Source organism: Scardinius erythrophthalmus, assembly GCF_964197995.2.
Source record: "Scardinius erythrophthalmus genome assembly, chromosome: 6".
Classification (NCBI taxonomy): Eukaryota; Metazoa; Chordata; class Actinopteri; order Cypriniformes; family Leuciscidae; genus Scardinius; species Scardinius erythrophthalmus.
In genome coordinates, this window is record NC_138226.1 from 17,319,701 (window position 1) to 17,340,082 (window position 20,382).

General features: G+C 37.0%; 1 protein-coding gene across 6 annotated transcripts in view; it reads left to right on the forward strand.

Annotated features, from left to right (window-relative positions):
- Positions 1-20,382, forward strand: part of epb41l5 (erythrocyte membrane protein band 4.1 like 5) — a 44,291-nt gene that overhangs the window by 20,756 nt on the left and 3,153 nt on the right. For 2 of the 6 annotated variants that reach the window (XM_081368680.1, XM_081368677.1), the window contains exons 10-24: positions 44-132; positions 1,374-1,443; positions 5,009-5,178; positions 6,111-6,217; positions 6,639-6,657; positions 7,810-7,849; positions 8,639-8,763; positions 13,290-13,435; positions 14,362-14,453; positions 14,806-14,934; positions 15,619-15,683; positions 15,988-16,110; positions 18,528-18,609; positions 19,750-19,827; positions 19,988-20,047. In XM_081368680.1, coding sequence (XP_081224806.1) covers positions 44-132; positions 1,374-1,443; positions 5,009-5,178; positions 6,111-6,217; positions 6,639-6,657; positions 7,810-7,849; positions 8,639-8,763; positions 13,290-13,435; positions 14,362-14,453; positions 14,806-14,934; positions 15,619-15,683; positions 15,988-16,110; positions 18,528-18,609; positions 19,750-19,827; positions 19,988-20,047 — 1,395 coding nt within the window. Of the gene's footprint in view, positions 1-43; positions 133-1,373; positions 1,465-5,008; positions 5,179-6,110; positions 6,218-6,638; positions 6,658-7,809; positions 7,850-8,638; positions 8,764-13,289; positions 13,436-14,361; positions 14,454-14,805; positions 14,935-15,618; positions 15,684-15,987; positions 16,111-18,527; positions 18,610-19,749; positions 19,828-19,987; positions 20,048-20,382 lie in introns of all 6 variants that reach the window. The other 4 variants (XM_081368676.1, XM_081368679.1, XM_081368678.1 and 1 more) reach the window with 2 other exon arrangements.

The following is a 20,382-nucleotide window of genomic DNA, read 5'->3' on the forward strand; positions in this document are numbered from 1 at the left end:
TATATCTAGAAACTTATCTGTTCTTTGTTACCTCGTCCTCCAGGCACGTGACGGAAATGAATACAGCCTGGGTTTGACCCCCACTGGTGTGCTTGTGTTTGAGGGGGAAACTAAGATTGGCCTGTTCTTTTGGTAAGTGGTCCCTCACCAGATCTTTATAGCTGCAGTGTGTCATTTCTTCACCACTAGCAGCACCAAAGCGGATTTTTACATTTACCAAAATAAATATTTTTTTCTGAAATAGTTGAGTGGGTTTAACATTAAAAAAAAAACATTTTATCAGCTTAGAGCAATAAAAGGCCGTCTATAATATTCAGGGGGGTAATCGAGCTCTCGATTTCCGTACCACCCCCGGCGGCTGCCATTGATTAGCAGACCATCACCTGCTGTTAGCATTCCATTGACTCCCATTCATTTTGGCGTCACTTTGACAGCGAATAACTTTACATCTGAGGTGTTTAAAGACTCCATTTGTCCATTATTAATTTCTAAAGAAACACGACAATGTATAAAATGCTCCATTACCTTGTATCTTACGTTATGGCCCCGCAGAAGCAGTTTTTGTAAAAACAGGCTAACGATTGCATCATAACCACGCGACTCTCTGGAAATTACCGTAGAGACAGGAGGAGAAGCTCGCAGTCAATCGGGGGGACGTGGAGGCATAAAGTCAAGGGAGAAGCCCATAGAGAATCATAAAGTTGCTCCTGCTCCTAGCTCATGGACAGATCCTACTCACACTCTTCATCTCTGCAAGATTCGGAAGGGAATGATTCAGATTTTTCTTGAAAAAGCTCATAGAAGACTTACAACTGTCAGACAGGTTGCTCACGTCACATCCACGTCGTCAAGCTCAGTTTGAGTCTGCGCAGTTCGTTCGGCAATCAGGAAATGAGTGCTTCTAATTTGCTTCACTTTTCTCCGTTGAAACCTATGTGGTCGCTGTGTCCAGTTTATATACTGTCTATGATAATTATAGAACAACAATGGTACATTTATTAAGAGTAGAATATTTAAATTTTCCCTATAAAAATTTGGTTATTGCACATTACTGTTGTTAATAAAAGTTCATTTTATCTGCATATCAATTCAAGCTCAATGCTTTATTGTTAAATTTCAAACATCTAATATTATTAGTAACTACACTTATTAATGCAAAACAATAGTAATTTAATGATTAAATTAACTTTATGATAAATTTTCCCCTAGCATTACCAAATCAGGTGCTTGCGCCAACATCTGTAGAACTTAGTGGCTTGGATCTGTAGAATCTATAGAAGTTAGTCTGGAGACCTGTCTAACTGTTCTGTCATACTTCAGTAAATGTAGTGACAATGGCCATTTTATCTAAAGCAAACCGGTTGTCTGCACAGGCCCAAGATCACACGTTTGGACTTTAAGAAGAGCAAACTCACCCTGGTGGTAGTGGAGGATGATGAACAGGTAATGCAGGAGACAGAAGAGGTAATGAAACATCTCGCACACACATACAGTTGACGCATGATCTGCTTGTGAGGGGTGATTGAAAATAGTATGCACTCAGTTTGGTGTATAGCTGGTATTAACATGCATCTTAAATCTCCTGTGACCACTTCTGATAAATGCAATCTGCAATAAAACAACGTGAGGTATGGGTCTTTGTGTAACCCCACCACCCGGGTCCTACTCGCTCCACTCTGTGTGTGTGTTCTTGATGAGACTGTTGGCGTCTCTCCAGCACGAGGAGTTAGGCATGCCTGGCATCTGAAGCACTACACACTTTATAAAGCACTGGAGCTGTGAATGAGGATAGAGACTACTCAGTCATGACACATAATGATGTCAGACAGCAAACAAAAATGTATTTTGATGGGGGCTTGGGTTTGGTGCATTGCATTATGGGGTTCTGTTGAGTCTGGAAGTCTGTTGTAATTATTTCCAGCATTAATTCATCCAGTTGATTGTGACCATAATAAAATGATGTTTGTCATAGAAAGGTATCCCCATAGGATGCAATTAGTAGTCTTTGTATGCGATTGTACAAGTTCTCCTTGAGGTGTATGTCATTGATTACTGCATACTGCAGTATTGTGCCTGAACGCATTCATTGAACGATAGTTCATGAACTCGTTCATATTTTGGGTGAACGTGAACTGAACGTACTGTATTTCTGCCTGATAAACGTTACCGTGAACTCGTTCATTCTGGTGTCTGTGAACGGCACGCTCTCTCAGTTTAACTTTATTCAGTAGAGTGCCTGATTTCTTTAGAGCCTTCTAGTCGAAAACCCGGCTAAAACACACTAGGGCTGCAACAAACGATTATTTTGATAATCGACTAATCTAACGATTATTAGAACGATTAATCGACTATTCATCGATTATTTCGCCGACTAATCAGTACTTTTGGAACGATTATTCAGCCTTTTCAATTAGCTAAAACACTGAGTTATACATATTCTAACTATAATATATATATAAAAAAATCACTTCAGCTTTTGAAATGGTTGTTTTAATGAACTTTGAGCAACTAAACAGGTCATTCTATTTAAGTTTTCAGATTTCTGTCCAACTCAAATCACACACAAATGCTCTCTAAGCAACATTGGTTAAATATTCTGTTCACTTTAAATAGAAAAAAATAAACAAAAAAAATTATCAGCTGCATTACAGACACACTTAAACTGCAAACAATTATTATAAGAATTTTTTTTTTATTGATATGACAATTGAGCTGAGCTGACAGAGACATTCTCATTCACCTTTTAATTTACAGTATAAAAAAATAACTGACATGATATTCTTCATAACATCTCCTTTTGTAAGTCTTCATGAATATGTAACAAAATACAGGCAAGGGATAATACTGTAATAACGTTACCTAATAGAGCTACAATAATAAAAACAGCCCTGACTCCTAAGCTCGATCAAGCTTTATTCTATGCAAAAATAAATCATCACATTACTGTAATTATATTATTATTGTTAATATTATTGCTATTAGTAGTATTGCATTCTCTAAAAAGAGATTTACTGCTAGTTATTTAGCTTCAGCTGGAGAACATTCACCTCTCACTGGCTCGTCTTGTGCCGGTGTGTTTCCTCTTTAAGTGCTTTAACATGCATGTTGTGCTCCCGTGAAAAGCAAGTTACGCCTTGCATGTATTGCATACGATAGTTTTGTGAAACTTTACACACCTTGCTAGTTCGGATTCGTTTGCACTCCGTCATAATTCGCGCTGTGTTTTCTTCTACCGCAATAGCATTTGTAACGGCTGCATTACACTCTAGCGCTACAGCGCCGTAGCGGTCAAATCGCGATATTGCAGGCCCTTACATTAGGTCACGTGGGATCAGACGACTACTCGACAACAAAGATATTTGTCGACAATTTTTTATTGTCGACGTTGTCGACAATGTCGACTAATCGTTTCAGCCCTAAAACACACCCTAAACCGGCCTTAATATGTAGCGGAAAAAACACCCAATCTGGCAACACCAGCCACCAGTGTCTACTGACTCTCTTGCTCGATCTCATTCATCAAAATGAACAAATCTCTTTGAGTCATTTTGTTCATTTAAGGGGCTTTAAATGTTATACTATTAACTGGCAAATTCCCAGAACACATCCACCTACGCAATCTTGATCATATTCTGAATTAAGAAATCAATGCAGTCAAAAATCGTTTACAGGGAACATAAATAATTACTTTACCTTCCGAGTCTTTCGTTCATTTGTCACGTGACAGACGCAATGAATGGATCGTTCATGAACGACTCATCACTTACGTTACAAATCAAAACAAAAAGCAGCATGGAGGCGTCGTATGATCATTTAAATGAGTTTTAGGACAAGGTCGGTGAGGATGGGAAAAATCTGACGCATAGCTTCAGTGTTAAAACTGATAAAATAATTGTCTGTGGTTCTATATGGGCTGTGGCAATCATTTTGAAAAATAATATCTCGCAGGAACATGGAAAAAAAGAACTATGAACTAGTTCATTTTTGGAACTGTGAACTTAGTTCAAAATTTTGCCTATGAACTATGAACTGAACTAGTTAATTTTAAAATTTGTGAACTGAACTTTGAACTAGTTCATGTAGAAAGTGAACTTTCCCAACACTGGCATACTGAGTCCCCCAGACTCCATAGGTCTTTGAAGTTGAACTGCTGATAAAAGTCTTAGACAGTCTTTGATTTGCTTAGATAGAGCAGATTGAGCAACTGGTATTTTCTAGCTGTATCTTTTTTTCTGTCTTTGCTATCAGTTGCAAAGGCAGCAAATTAATTAAATACATGCTCTTCATGTTTCAGAGTGAAGCCCTGCATTGTGTTAATTTACACACATTCAGCTCATGATTTAGTGTTTTCAGTGTCTTGGAGCCACTCGTTTTGCAGTAAACTGCTTACAAAATATTTGGGAACGCAACATGCGTTAACCATCTTTATGAAAAGCACTTATAAACCAGCTGTTGTCAACAAAAGAGAAGGTTTTTTTTGTTTGTTTTGTTTTTGCCAAAATGAAAGCTATGGTAAAAATTAAATTTGTTTTTTTATATTTATGATATACAATCAAACTTTTTTGTGCTAAATTGTAGAGCCTTACAAACAACCACAGAAAACCTGGAGCTTTTTTTTTTTTTTTTAAGAAAAAAGAAAAACATTTTTCGCAAATCACAACTGCAGTTTTTATCATAAAAATCACAATTAGAAATTTTCTTTAAATTGCAGCACTAGTAGCACTCAGAAATAATAGCTAAATGGCTACTGAGCTTTTTGTGTACCCTTAAAGATAACTCTGTCTAGCCCAAATAAGTTTCTGTTAATTATGTAACAAAAGAGTCTAATCTAGTGAAAACCTTTCCTGAAGGTTGAGCCTACATGTTCTCAACATCATTCTCAGCATGTTCTTGAGTTTACATTTGTTTATGCATTCTCCATTCTTAAACCATTCATTCTGTGCTTATTTTGTCAAACCAATGGATGAATTAATAGTACATTGCTCTTACATTTTGTACTCTGCCGTAGGGGAAAGAGCAAGAACACACGTTCGTCTTCCGCATGGACCATCCGAAAGCCTGCAAGCATCTGTGGAAGTGTGCCATAGAGCACCATGCCTTCTTCCGCCTACGTGGCCCCGTCCAGAAAAGCTCAGCCCGCTCCGGGTTCATCAGAATGGGCTCACGTTTCAGATACAGGTGAGTTTTTCTACAGTTCATTAATCATTCATCCATTATGAGTGTCTGGCAGATAGTAAAACAGGGAAAATAAATTCTACAGACATAGGACAATGACTTAGAAACTTAGCACACACTAAAACTACTCACACTGAACTTAAGCAACTGCATGGTAATGTCTTGGTGCTGACCCAAAACAAGCATTGTAGCAATGAGTTTTGCAGGGGCAAGCACCACCAAAATATATTTTAGACTACTTTTATTGAAAGCAGCCTCTAATTTTGTGGAATTTTAGGGATTGGCTCTTAAAAGCATTACATCTCTACTTTGCTCATACAATGGCTTCAGTAGAGGCACATGTTAGAGTAGTGCATTTTGGGTAATGTGTATTTAGTATAATAAACCCATTATAATCATGCCCAGTGGTCAGTTGAATGTTTTGTCTTTTTGCCTGGATTGAGATAAGACTTCTTGTTTTTCATAGGTTGTCTTTACAATTTCTGTTGCTAAGTTGTAAATCGTAGCATGGTCTGCTTTAAACGTGTATGTGTGTGTGTCCTTACTATGGAATTGCATCTTATCTCCAGCTGCCAGCCTGGAGCTTTGACGCTGTCCAGTTCGGCTTCCTATTGGCCAGGCTTTTTTTTTGGCCTGCATTTATTTTCGCACTTATCCAGGCTCAAGAATTAACCTATTTTTATGTTAATGTGTTCTTTATTTTCCCCCTGTGTGTGTCTGATTGTCTCATTTTTTGTTAATTTGTTTGCTAATGCTGGTTAGTCTGCTTATCCTCCAAGGAACAGTGGCATTACTCTTTCCAATGCCTTTAGACTTTCATTACTCTAAGCCCATAAAAGTAAATTTCTGCTGTCTTATCGAGTCAGCAGGGATTTATCATGAAGGTTTTAAAGATACGTGTGTAACTGACGTTAATTTCTTTTATTTGTGTGAAGTGGGAAGACAGAATATCAGACAACTAAGGGCAACAAAACTAGACGATCTGCCTCGTTTGAAAGACGACCAAGTCGCCGTTATTCTAGAAGGACCATGCAGAACAGAGGTGAGAAAATAAACTGTTCAATGTTTTGGATTAAAATGTTAATTTTTTATGTAATAACACTGCCAACCTTTTCAGTAATGTGGCATTCTCAGGTTTAAGACATGTATGGCATTTAAGGCATTTTTATTTATTTAATGGTCCCAACAAGTAATAGCCAAATGAATTTCAGTGAACCAGTCATTGCTTTTCTTTTTTTCTTTTTTTTTTCCAGATGTCCCTGTGCAGCATTTTTTGTCCATTTTGCCTCCTATAAATATTTATAATGTAATCAGCTTTTGTTTTTTAGCAGCTCCTTCAAATAGTTGAGTCTTCCCCTATTCCCCAGCACAGTTTCAGCTACACGTAATTCTGTTGTGACTTCAGCTTTATGTGATCTTGCTTAATACAAATACTCATTCTTTTTTTGTTTGTTTCCCTGCAGGTCCTAACAGATCCTTAGAGTAAGTATTTTACATTGCTGCATTGTGAAATGGAATTTTAATTTTCTCTTGTATAGTGATGAGGTGACTTCCACTTTCAACATCAGTCACAAAGTATGTGTCATTTGAAAGCATACCAACGCTCTGTTCAGAGCTGTTCACCGCTTCTATGGACTCAATCGTGATTCTATACTAGTGTGTAGTATTACTATTTGTGTGTATAGTAACTGTTTATGAACTATGAATGATTTAATGTCCAGAGCCTTTTTACATTTTATTTTATACCAACATGCTGTCAAAACATAACTAGGGTCTTTTGAGTTAATTTCTTAACTTGATTTGAATGTAATATAGGATATGAAGTACTACTACTACTACTTTACTTCATTCTTATTCCAGGGGAAAAGTGCACTACTAGTCTGTCAGCAAAGACCTGCTGTCAGGCTGAACGTCTTATAAGTACCCCTACTTGGACTGTGATTCAGAGTTAAAGATGCAAATGTGGACAACATCATGTGCTAGCACTTTTGTAGTGCTGATTTATAGGGACTTTTTTAAGACTTTGCTGTGACTGATACGATTTAGAAATATGTGTATTTCCTGTGGCACGATATACGTTTGAATGTTTTAATGACAGCGAGGAGTGCTAGGCGCATGACAATTCCTCTTTAAGCTTAATTGCAGAATAAAATATTTCTCGCGAGAACAATAATCAATGATGTGCACTTGACTCTGATATCATGGCAGACACTGTTGGATTAGTTCGGTGGTAGAATGGTCCATTGGCCAGTTTGAAAAGGTCTGATGACAATACTGTTCACCCACTGCTGTTGATTTCGTGTGCAGGCAGACAGTAGACTAATGATACTGTAGCTCCTGTGATCTTGATCATGTACGCACAATCTTCAGCTGACTGGGTTTTCTAAAGGGAACTTGTGCATATTTTTAGGATGAAATTTAAAGAAAGTTTTGAACATGGGGCCCCCTGGTCACATGCTGAAACAACATCAGGAATGTTTTTGCTCATGCTGATCCAGTGTTGGTTTGACATGGCCATGTTTTCTGGTCACCTCTATAAAGGGACCATCTTTGTGCTGCCTACTGAAGTCAGTCTGCAGTAGCTCATAAACCCAGACATAGGTTATATATCACTCACATTTTCTCTCTCCACAGTAACCACAATAATGGAGTGAACCCAAGCTTAGAAACGAAGGTAAGGTCCTTGCAGTTACCTTACAAAAATATATACTTTTGTAGTGTTTATCAATGTTTTTTTTTTTTTTTTCAATCTTACATTGAAAGAAATGTCAAGTCATATTTCACTCCAAACTTGAAGAAAATTATTGCACATGAGTAAACTAAAGAAATCTCACAGTAATGCAAAAAGTCTGAACACTTTAAAAAAGATAGTTACATACATTACTGTTTAAAGTTTTGGGGTCAGTAAGAATTTTTGAATTAATACTTTTGTTCAGCAAGGATGCATAAAAAATGTGTCGGTAATTATTTTTTTTAAAATATATTTTTACAAAAGATTTCTGTTTCAAAGAAATGCTATTCTTTTGAACTTTCTATTCATCAAAGAATCTTTTCAAGAAAACTACTGCACCAATAATGGCTGGGTAATTTGAGTAATGGCTGCACAAAATTCAGCATTGCGATGACAAAAACAAATTACATTTTAAAATATTAAAACAATTATTTTAAATTGCTGCGTTTCTGTTTTTGATCAAATAAATGCAGCTTTGGTGAGCATAAAAGACTTCTTCCAAAAATATTACAATATCTTACCAACCCCAAACTTGCAAAAATGCACATCACAATTTGAGTAATATAAATAAATGTTAAACATAAATTTGGCCTCTTAATATACTGCATATCTCTAACTAGTTTGATTTGAACTTGATCTTTTTTTTATCATGCATTCACGTTTGGTTTGATAAGGCTATTATGCTTTGAGTGTTTTTGTACCTAAATGCAGCCCGCACGCATCTTTCCTCAGCCCGCCCAAACACGGCCTCCCTGGTCTGGTATGCCTGTGGTCAGCCCCCCACCCTCTGCACCAGGTTCTATGGAAATCGAAACCCTCCCCAGAAGCCCCGGTGGCAGCCAATCGGACAAGAGGAGGTGAGCTTCTCACAATTTTAATGCAATAAGACTTCTAAGCAGGTTAATCTGATTCCCTGCTGTTACTTCAGGCCCCCGCACAGCCGGTTAACATCACTTTGGCAGAGTGCAACACTTGTATAAACGATAAATTTGGGCTGTTTGGTCCTGCTGGTAGTGTGTTGGTGAGCTGGTGTGAGGTTGTGGTGCTGGCTGGTGACTGGTGTTGAAGGTGCTTCATGCTGTTTAGCTTTGACGTTGAGCAGATGGCTGCTTCAGCACAGGAGAAAACGCCTGCTGGGCTGACTACATACAAACTCTCTCTTGACGTTAAAGGCCTGTCTTTCTCTCATACTTTCCCCGACGTCTTGCTCTATCTCCTGAGGCTGTCTTTGTGGTTATTGTGCTGTGCAGAGCTTTGCCTTAAACTTGAAATATTGAAAAGAAATTAAATCGGAAAGTGGGATTATTATGTGAGTGTTGGATATGTTGTCCTGTCTTATGAACAATTTGATCCTCGTTTTTCTAAACTTTGTTGTAGTCTGATGTTCTGAAACCCCAGTGGCCTTTTCATAAGGCAAGGTATGTACACTCCTGTTTTCAACCCTTCATAGACTCTCTTCAACCAATCAGTGCATTTCTGAGGGATTTCTTGTGATTGGCTTTTTTATCAATAGTTTTTTTTTCTCGGGCTGTGAAAATCAGTATCAACATCAGTTCTGCTATTGCTTGATTATAGCCCAAACCAACCAACCTAATCAGTAGGGTACCTGTGATCTCAGCCGGACCAATATAATGATGTGTTGTAACTGCCAGATGAAGCAGTGGGATCTCTGTTTTTGGCTTTGTGACTGTCCTGTCCTCTCTTTCATCAAACCTGAAACTAAATCAGAGGTGGTGGAATCAACACAGACAAGTGGATATCCCTTCTCCACTCCTTTCTGATGACAATTTCTCACTTCTGTTGTTCTTATCTGAATTGATGCTTTAGTCCTATTAATGCTCCTCACTAACCAAACAAACCCCCCTTCTGCCTAACCTAGTAAACAGACTAAAAATGCTTTCTTGTCTACGATTTTGTCCTCTCAAGTATGTTTTGAAGTCATTCAGCCCTCTTTTATTGTCACCTTACATCTGTCTTACCATCTGCTCCCCATGACCTTGTTTTCCCATTGATCCATTTACATTGCTACATCTTTCCGTGCAATAATAGTTATATTTAATTGAAAAATTATAATAATATTTTAGTGTTAATACTAGTAAAAATTATTTTATTAAAATGTATATTAATTAAAAATATTAATTTTGCTTCTTAACACAATGATAAATTCATGAATAGTAAGCTATGAAAAATTCCTCAAATAATGAGTCAGTTTCACCGAATGAGTGAGATGGATTCAAACTGATATTTTGCTCAGGAGTTTGAAGATTGATTTGTGAATCTGTTCAACTAATGGTGCGTCTCAATCAGCTCCCTAGTTCGGTAGTCAGGGCACTGATCAAGGAGTCGGTCATTTTAAAGGCTGTCTCAATCGTAAAATCATTCCAGTGCACTTAAATGTTCGCTCCCTAAAAAGTCCCACAATGTACCGTGAAAACCAGGAAGCATCAATGCTCACTATGTTCCCTTAACGGAAGTTCTGAAGCGCGAAACATAAATAACGTGAGCCAACTCACGACGCGCAATTATTTTTTTGATGATACGATTAAAATACAAACCATTATTTAATTATATGTCAGCATAAACATACATTGCTAGACAGGTAATGAACATAATCTAGCTAACATTTAGAATTAATTTACGGCTGAAATGTTGCACGTAATGAACAAGCAATGTATTTATAATAATGTACTTTACAAGAAATGAGTTCTGCTGTTGTTCATAAATACCAGTAGTGATGTTGTACAATGAGGTTGTTGTCATGTCGCCTGAAATAGTCCCAATATGTAGTATGCCAGGGTCATTACTTTCCTTACCAGAGCCCAATTCGTGTACACGATATACTGGTTCACAACCTAGAATGCTAGGGAGTTTTGAGACGCACTTGGGGATTGAGACACACTCTAATTCATTAAAAGGAACATTATTTGCAAATCGGACATCTCAGATGTTCATTGTTGAATGCAACAACGGCAGAAGATATATGAATCAGGAAACATTTGCATGCACTCTAAAGATGCAATTAACTGGTGCCCTTTTGCCAGATAAAATCATATAAAACTTATTTATATTATCTTGTATTTGTGACAATTTGTTTTTGTAGTCTGGATTGGAGCTCTATTTCTGCTCTATCTGTCCTCTTAGGCAGTTAGTAACTGAGAAATCTATAATATATAATCTAAAACCCATTATTTAAGAATGGATTTAAAGCATGAAGATATTTTACCCTTTTCCACTCAGAAATTGGCATAAACAAATGTCATTGCATCAGGTTATGATTGGGATATATTTGATGCATGATATTAAACTACATTAAATTAGTAGAACACATTGTGTACTGATGCAGCTTGAAAGAATGAAATAACATTACCAGGAAATACCTCCTCTATAGTGCATTCAAACTAGTGCAGTCATCTATAAACTATATAGATCTTTAATATATTTTCTGTATATCATCCTCTGCCTTAGCTCCTTCAACTTTTTACCTCTTGTTTTATGTCTTTGTTTTATTTCTCTCTTTATGTTGCCTACGCTGATTTCTTCAGTATTCCTGTCCCCTCATGCTAACACTCCCCCCTCCTCCACTGACCCATCCAGGCTTCACTCCCCCCATTCAATCCCAGCACTGACTCCAGCGTGACCGCCAGGCAACTCCCTGCTCCTCCTCTCAGACACGGACGCTGTCACACCCCCGCATTCCTCGGATACAAACTGAGTGCCAGGGAACGCCAGGATGAAAGGCATATTCTCTGACTGAGATCAAGCGAAACTACCTGGACTAAAGTCTTCCACTCATTTTAACCACAGAAAGCGTTCTATGCCCTTCCCCTGTTAGACTGAAACCAGCCAGAGTGATGAGATAACCTTCATCCTTAATGTGGCTGTGCTTGCAAAGACAATGACTTGGTCATTATTCAACCACCTTTGTCACACAGGAAATGTCCTGTTGACATTTATTTTAGCTATTTATTTGACATATGTTATACCTTGATCAACATACTTACAGTTTTACTTGATTGTTTAGACCTACTGTACATTTAAAACAGTTATTAGGTGCTTTTCACAAATAGGATACAAAATAGAGCATTACAATTTCACTAAAATGAAGTGCTTAACTCAGAAAATGATTTGTCCACCTCAAGAGGTTGTATTTATTTGAGGTTTGCAATTTTTTTAAACCCCATTCGTTTTTGATTAATGCAAACATTATAAAAAAAATGAAAACACCAAAGTGGTTAACTGAATTGGGAACTGTTTATTTTTTAAAGGAAAATAATTTTATGGAAAAAATATTTCCATAAGTTTTGTGCCTTTAGGGAATAGGGAAACCTACTTTTACCCTATTTGTGGAAAGTGCCACTAAGATTAGCCTATATGTTTTATTTCAGTATATCTCTGTGTAATCAGAATTATCTGATTATTGAATCGTAAGTTCTTATTGGGGTGATTAAACATTTTTACCAGTTGACAATGTGAAAGTGCAATATACATGGTTTTTAGATTGCCTACAGTTCAATTATAACCAAAGGACAGCTGTATCTTACATGGCTGTAAGACATATGATTAAAACTAACAAACAAAAGCAATTTCCCATTGTTTTTTTCAGTTTCTCTTTAGGTCTGTGGGATATTTATATGCTTTGTGTTAGAACTCATGTGATTATTAACATTTCTGTAAATGACATACATGGTCATGTCTTAAGCTGGAAGGTGTCCTTTTTCTTTTTTTTTTTTTTAAATGAAGTGCTAATTACTTGATCCGTACAGGCACTGAAAAATTTATAGTGCAAAGTGTGTTGGGTTTAGTCAGTTTGGCAAGGAATTACGTGTCCAAAATGAAGCTTCCTTTCCAGAATACATTGCTTTTTCATTACAGAGATTACGTGTGTGTGTGTGTGTGTGTGTGTGTGTGTGTGTGTGTGTGTGTGTGTGTGTGGTCTTTTAATCTAGATCTGGAGGAATGTGTGTGGTCAGTTGGCATATGACTCTGTTAGATAACGGTTCTATTCCTTTTGTGAGGTTCCCTAGTAATAAGTGTCTGCTCAAATTTGATTATGAAGATTGATTATACCCTTAGAGTTGTGCAATACATTTCATATACATGTAAATCTATATCGCCCAAGCCTAATACCCATCTAGTTATGAGTACACTATCTTTCACAGGGTATAATTTGTTTTCTTTTTTAAATTTTGACTATCACATATTTGGGATGTGATACTGTGCTATTGTCTACGTAGCTGTTACTTGAGGTTGGCCCAGCTTCAAGGATTTTTGTCCAGGTGAGTCACATTTGTCATATCTATCGATGTGGACTATGAACGAGCAGCACATAGGGGGTTACATCCTATAACTGACAAATGGTAATTAACCCTTTCATCCTTCACAGCATGCCCTTGGTGACTGACCTCTTGGAGACATGTGTAGATGAGGTTCTTCTGGCCACTGTTTCCACGGTGACAGCAGAAGAAGTGGGACCAAGTGCTGCTCATACCACAGCCAGCACAGTCTCTGAGGAGACCCTCTCTCTGGCTGGTCAGTTAACACCTCACAGATACAGTGGGATGCACTTTTTGGGCAATGTTTTGTCCAAATGTAAAATAAAATAGACAATTCTAAATGCTTCAAAAGAAAAATCAGGCAACAAAACAATTTTATAATGTACGTTAGACATGTTTAGTGCTTTTGTAACCTGCCACAGGAAAAAGAGTTTATAGTTTGAAATGGGTAAAAAGTTAAACGCTGGTTTTGTCTGCTTCCAGGATAGGCCAATTCAGGTTACAGAATAATAAATAAAACTGCAATATTGACCAGTACTAATCACAGATACATACATAGACCATTCTATAGTTTTGGTACATTGTTAGAAAAGCTGCTTTTAACTACCTATTTGTCAATGAATCCTGAGAAAATTGTTGAATAATTTCCTTTAAAATATTAAGCAGCACAACTGTTTTCAACGTTGATAATAATAAGAAATGTTTCTTGAGTACCAAGTCAGCATATTAGAATGATTTCTGAAGGATCATGTGACACTGAAGACTGGAGTAATGATGCTGTTATAGATCACAGGAATAAATAAGTCATTAAATATTGCAACAGTATTTTACAATTACTTTTTTCTTTTTTTTTACTGTATTTTTATCAAATAAATGAACTGTAGTGTATATTGGGTATATACGTTTTATATAAAAGATTTAGAAAATATCCTTTTTGAAATCTAAAGGCTTTATAAAACAAAGTACTACTTGCATTATATTTTACTTGGTTTTTAATTTGTTGATTTCAACAGGCCTGAATTTACATTCTGTACAGTTATGGTGATGTCACGCTCTGCCTTTCCATTGTGTGAACGATTAACCCAAGAGTGAACGTTTTAATCCCCACACATGCAGATGTGTTTCCATCTATCTGGCCTCTTATTGTTCAGTGATGCTTACTGTATCTGTTCTCACTCACAGAGGCTGCAGCTCGGCTCAAGCAACTAGAGATCGAAAACAGTCCAGTGTCTGCTCCAGCCAGAACCAACGTCAACCTCAACATGAACAACCAGGTCAGTTAAGCCATCCAGAAGCCCCCACACACACTGAAAACAAAGCTTTTTGAAAATGACTTCACAGCATCTGATTAAAGCTTGACAGACTTTAAATACAAGGAGTAGACACTGTGTTGGCCACTATGCCACTCTAACCTAAGGATGTATTTTACATTAAATGTGAATAGGGAAGATGATTACTCATGTTATTACTGCAGTCAGTGATCTCTATATTGTTTCCAGCTCACTGCTATGTAAGGTCTTTTCAACCTGATATTTATTTCAGCCTTCTATATATTCAAGCAATTAACACAAATACAAAGTTGATACAAATTCATCATCACACATTCAGTCTTTGATTTGTGTGCAGGAGGAAGTGGTGAAACTGACAGAGAAAAGTTTAAATAGTGTGGGCAACAGTCCTGTCCTGAACCAGCTCAAACCTCCTGATGAACTCAAGAGCAACATCCTGAAAGCTCAGGCAGAGGCAGCACTCAAGGTATTCAAACACTCTCATAGGCAGTATTAGTGTTTACGTGCGCAGTATTAACGTATTAGCCTATTCTAAGAAAATTGGCTGTTCGTTGGCCTCTTTCCCAAGGGGGTGTGAGGGGGGGGGGGGGGTCTTTGATTTTATGACTGCATACACAGTTGCAATGCCGGCATGATACTAGATACAGTGGCTTGCGGAAGTATTCAAACCCCTTCATTTTTCTCACATTTTGTTGTTACTGCCTTATGTTAAACTGTTTTAAATTACTTTTTTTTTTTTTACATTAATCTACACTCCATACCTGACACCTGAAAATGTCTGTCCACTGACAGTCCCTAGTCAACCTGACAGATCTTGAGGATCTGAGGAGAAGATTGGCAGAAAATTGCCAAATGCAGATGTGCAAAGCTCGTCACATCATACCTAAAAAGAGTTGAGACTGTAACGGTGCTTTAACTTAGTACTGAGTTGCAATGTACTTATTTCAGTTTTTCCTTTTTAATAAATTTTCAAAGTTGTCACAGATCTGTTTTTTGCTCTGTCATTATGGTGTATGGTGTGAAGATTAAAGACAGCAACAAAACAAAATGAATCCTTTTGCAAGCCACTGTATGTTAATGTCAGGTATACTGTTGCATGAAGTCTTGTGCATGTATATGTTTGAAAATGTTCAAAAATCTCTTTGTTTAGGATTCTAGAGATGAGCTTAGATTGACTCCAGACAAGAACTGTAACCTACAGGAGGCAGCAGCCAGGTATGATGTGTTTTGGGGGCGAGAACGCTGTTGTGCTTCTGGGCTAAAGGTGTAGATTCAGAATGCCTTTTATAGCTAAACTGTTTTTGGGTGAATTATTTACTTTATGCACTACGATTATAAATGACACTGTTGCAGCTGAAATTCATGGTCAGACATTGTTTTTGATACATTATAATATTCTCTTGTTGTAACAGTTGACAGATAACATGGACACAAACATTAAAATTGTTACATGATTGTTATAAAAATAAGATTTTTTTTTAAATAAGATGTGAATGGTGGATTTCTGTCTCTTTGTCAGACTGACGTGTCGTGGGGGGCGAATGGGAAGCACAACCTCTCTGCCAGTGAGTGGGAGAGCGGAGCGGCAGGAGTCCTGGGATCTGTTCAAACAGCCTGGCCTGCTGCCCTGCTCTACTAGCAGGTGAGACCACAGCACAGTGAGCACACAAAACCTAGTCCAAGTACAGTGAGAAGATTGTACTACAAAGAAGCATTGCTTGGTTGTTTGAGTGTGTAGATTATGACATAGTAGGACCAAATGTTAGTGAGCCTGTGGGCCTGTAATTCTCCTGGGACAGTGGAGCACAAGCAGGCAGTCAGAAACTGGGGCACACCTGGTCCTCCCATCAGCAAGCCAGGGCTTGTTTTATTTCTTCTGTATATGATCATACACTACCATTCAAAAGGTTGGAGTCAGCAATTTTTTTTTTTTTTATTTTTTTTTTTTAAGAAACCAATACTTTTATTCAAAGATGCATAAAATTTACCAAAAGTGACAGTAAAGACATTTATGATGTTACAAAACTTTTTATTTCAAATAAATGCTTTTGAACTTTCTATTTATCAAAGAATCTTGAAAAAATGTATCATAATTTCCACAAAAAATATTAAGCACAGCTGTTTTCAACACTGATGATAATAAGAAATGTTTCTTGAGCACCAAATCAGCATATTAGAATGATTTCATGTGACACTGAAGACTGGATTAATGATGCTGAAAATTCAGCTTTGCATCACAGGAATAAATTACACTTTAAAATGTTAAATAAATAAATGCATCTTTAGTGAGCATAAGATCCTCATTTCAAAGATATTTAATAATCTTACCAACCCATAACTTTTGAAAGTAGTGTATGTTAACAAGAACTAGCAAAAATGTACGTAAGGGGGTCAAATATGAACAGATTTGTGTGATCCTGCGTCCTAAAAGCTAGACTGAAATGCTGCAGTTTTGATGAAATGTTTAATACAAATAATTTATCTGTGAGATGCTGTCTGTTTGCACAGAAAAATGGACATCATCTGTAAAGTACTTTCAATTGGAAAGAAAATGTGTTATTTACTGAAAGCAGTTATAGTACAGTTTGTAAAATTTTTATTTGATTATTTTTAATATAATACAACTTAGAAAAGAAACTAATTGGCAGTATTTTACAGATGATGTCCAAAGACCCTTCCTTGTAGTGAACCCAGAACTTTCCTTAATCTAGCATTAACATATCTTTAATGTAGCTTGCTGTTGCCATCTAGTGGCAGCTGTTGATATGCAGTTACCGATGGGTCGTATTCTTTTACAGTCTATGGTCATATTGCTGTGGTCTGCCTGAAACTGGAACTTGTTCTTATGTAAACATATATACTCATGCCACAGATTGACTGCACAATTAGCTGTGTACACTGACTTAGAGACATTCAGCTCTGATAGTCACATGATAAAATAAAGATATGTAAAAGGAGTGTCTTAATGTGGAAGATTTTTGTTCTCTGTTTAACATCACTGTACACATCAGCTGCAGATTTTGTTTAAAATTTTATGTCTGTAGAATCAAATATCAAATGTGACTAATTGTTGAAATTATGTACCATATGAAAAACAGTTAATATGGAAAGGATCAAGAGATTAAAGGGATAGTTCACCCAAAAATGAAAATTCTGTCATCATTTTCTCTCCCTCAAGTTGTTCCAAACCTGTATGATTTCCTTTTTTCTGCTAAACACAAAAGAAGATATTTTAAAGAAGGTTGGTAATTAAACAGTTGCTGGTCCCCATTGACATCCATAGTATTTTTTTTTTCAATGGAAGTCAATGGGTTCCATCAGTCGTTTGGTTACTGACTTTCTTCTTTTGTGTTCAGCAGAAGAAAGAAAGTCATACAGGTTTGGAACAACATGAGGGAGAGTAAATGATGACAGAATTTTAATTTTTGGGTGAACTATCCCTTTAAAATATAATTTACTAGTGATGCCCACATCAGATGCTCAATTCGTAGACACCAAAATTATGGGTTTGATTCTTGGGGAACACACATACTGGCAAAGTCGTCTGCCAAATGCATAAATAATTTGTACCTTTACAATGTTACCCACTTTGTCAAGGGAAGCCATCCAAATGTGCACACTCAAACCCATAATCATCAGTTATCACAAATGACCTGAGTCATTTCCTCAAACACTTCATAAGAGGTGTTCATAGGTTTCATTCAAGGGTGAACATTGGGTATGTCTTTTGAATGAACACTAATGAATAGCTTTGAAAGTGCTTTGAAATGCTCAAAGGTTTTCCATGTCTTTTGTGCTCTTTACCAGTGATCAAGTCAGAAGGTTTTGTGTCCAGAGCTCTTCTCAGACATGCTTCATCACTAATGAAAATACCTAAATGTTATAATGTTTATTGTTTATTTGTTTGTTCGTTTTTATTGTTACAAAAACAGACAAGAACAACTTAATCAACAACGCCATTGTTTTATCATATATGGCATCTTCAAGATTCTCTCACAAAGACAAATCATTGGGCACTTTCTTTAACAAATGCGCTATCTATTCATTGTCTGTCCTTAGCCTGGAAGAGAACGCAGATGACTTCATTTCTTCTTTGCCGCCTCTGTCATCAGACCCACTGAATGAAACCCAGTCATCCAAGGTAACAAAAGTGGCTTAATGTCATTCCAGCTGCTGGCACGCTGTAGTGAGAGTCCCTAGCAGCTGTCAACATTTCCCATCATTCACTCACTCCCTGCTGACACGTGTTCTCCTTTACAGGGAAATTAAATTTCAGAAGGCATGTCAATAGAGTGTTGCAAGGAATTACATATTGTAGGCCAGCCCGGAAATTCGCATCACCCTGGTTCCCTCGACAAAATAACAACAATAGGATTGGCTTTTGGATTATTGCTGAGAATAAGCTCTGTAACCAACAAAAGTTTATGATACTTGCACAAATGATAATCTTCACAATCATCACAACTTTTATGAATTTTAAAGCCTAGATAAAATCGGCAGAAGTAAAAAAGCAAAAGTTGGGCTATAAACAAACTCCGCCATGGTCACACAAATTCAACTTCACTTTATTTAAAATCTACAAGTTAGAATAATTTGCAAGTTTGTGAGTATAAACACAAGGCTGTAAAAGCAGACTAGTGAGTAGATGAGTTTTTCTGCTCAGTGTGATGACGTTTAATGTCACTGACAGCCTCTGTCGTTCTATTTCATGTAAAATCTTTTTTTTTTTAAATCGTGAGTGGTTTGTATTACAGATGCATTTTATGTTGCAGATTAAAATGTGAAAATATCTTGAGCTTGTGTTAACCACAGACTTTACTTCAGGCATTTGATTTTGGAAAATGGAACGGGAAGTACATTCGTTTCTGGGTTTTAGGACCTATTCCTGCAGCACTCTACACAGCACACGGCTTTTGTGACCGCAATTGTAACTTAATGAAACCATTGCATAAAAACTAAACAAACTCATAGACTTGTTACAGGAGGGACCTGCGCCATACCTAGAGACCAGAAATACCATAGAAAATTGGGGAGGGACTATGCCACAAAGAAATCACCTAGCCATGCTATATTTCCCATTTACTCATTTGTTTACCCATCTATGTTGAATGAATATTACTATCAATCTCTCCCTTTCTGCATTTGTTCATTTTGTTTTCTAATGATTACAAAAAGCTGTAAAACTTGTTGATGTCTAGATTTGCATTTCCTGCTGGAAAAAGACATTGAATGTGCTTTTGGTTGGCATTCCCTTTAGAGCATGTGGCTTTTTACAATGCAGGTCAATGTTCAGGATCCTGAGCCGCTGACAGCCCGTCTGACTGATAACCTGATAGACTTCACAGACCCCATTCCTGTAGTAAGTTCAGCACTGAAACAATAAGCCTGTGCTGCTTTTAGTAAGCCAACGTTTACGGTTTGTCCATATGATTGACTGTATGGCACAATAATGCCTGTTATAGATTTTTCCCACATTGCTAAAGTATTAATATTTTATGGAAACATTTGAATTGACACAGGTGCCAGCCCCCAAACCCACAATCACTCCTCGATGGATCATTCCAGCTTCAGCACCTACAGTGAGTTTACTGCTCAAATCTATAACAGTTTCTTTTATTTGAAAGCTTTTATCTAAGCAGGTAGATAACAGTTTATGACTTAATGTCACTACGTTTAGTGTCATTTTGAATATTTCTGACTAGAATATATTAGATGAATGAAATTGAAATCTCAGATTGATGAATGCTCAGAATATGATACATTTGGTAAGCCTTAACAGTACATGCAGAAATCAGAGGTTTAGCTGTCCCTGTTTTCCCCCGGTAAGGACTCCAGACACTGATCCATGCATTATTGTAGAAGAGCAGCAACTTTATCTAAGAACTTGTGCATGGATGTCTCTTCCTATTTCTCT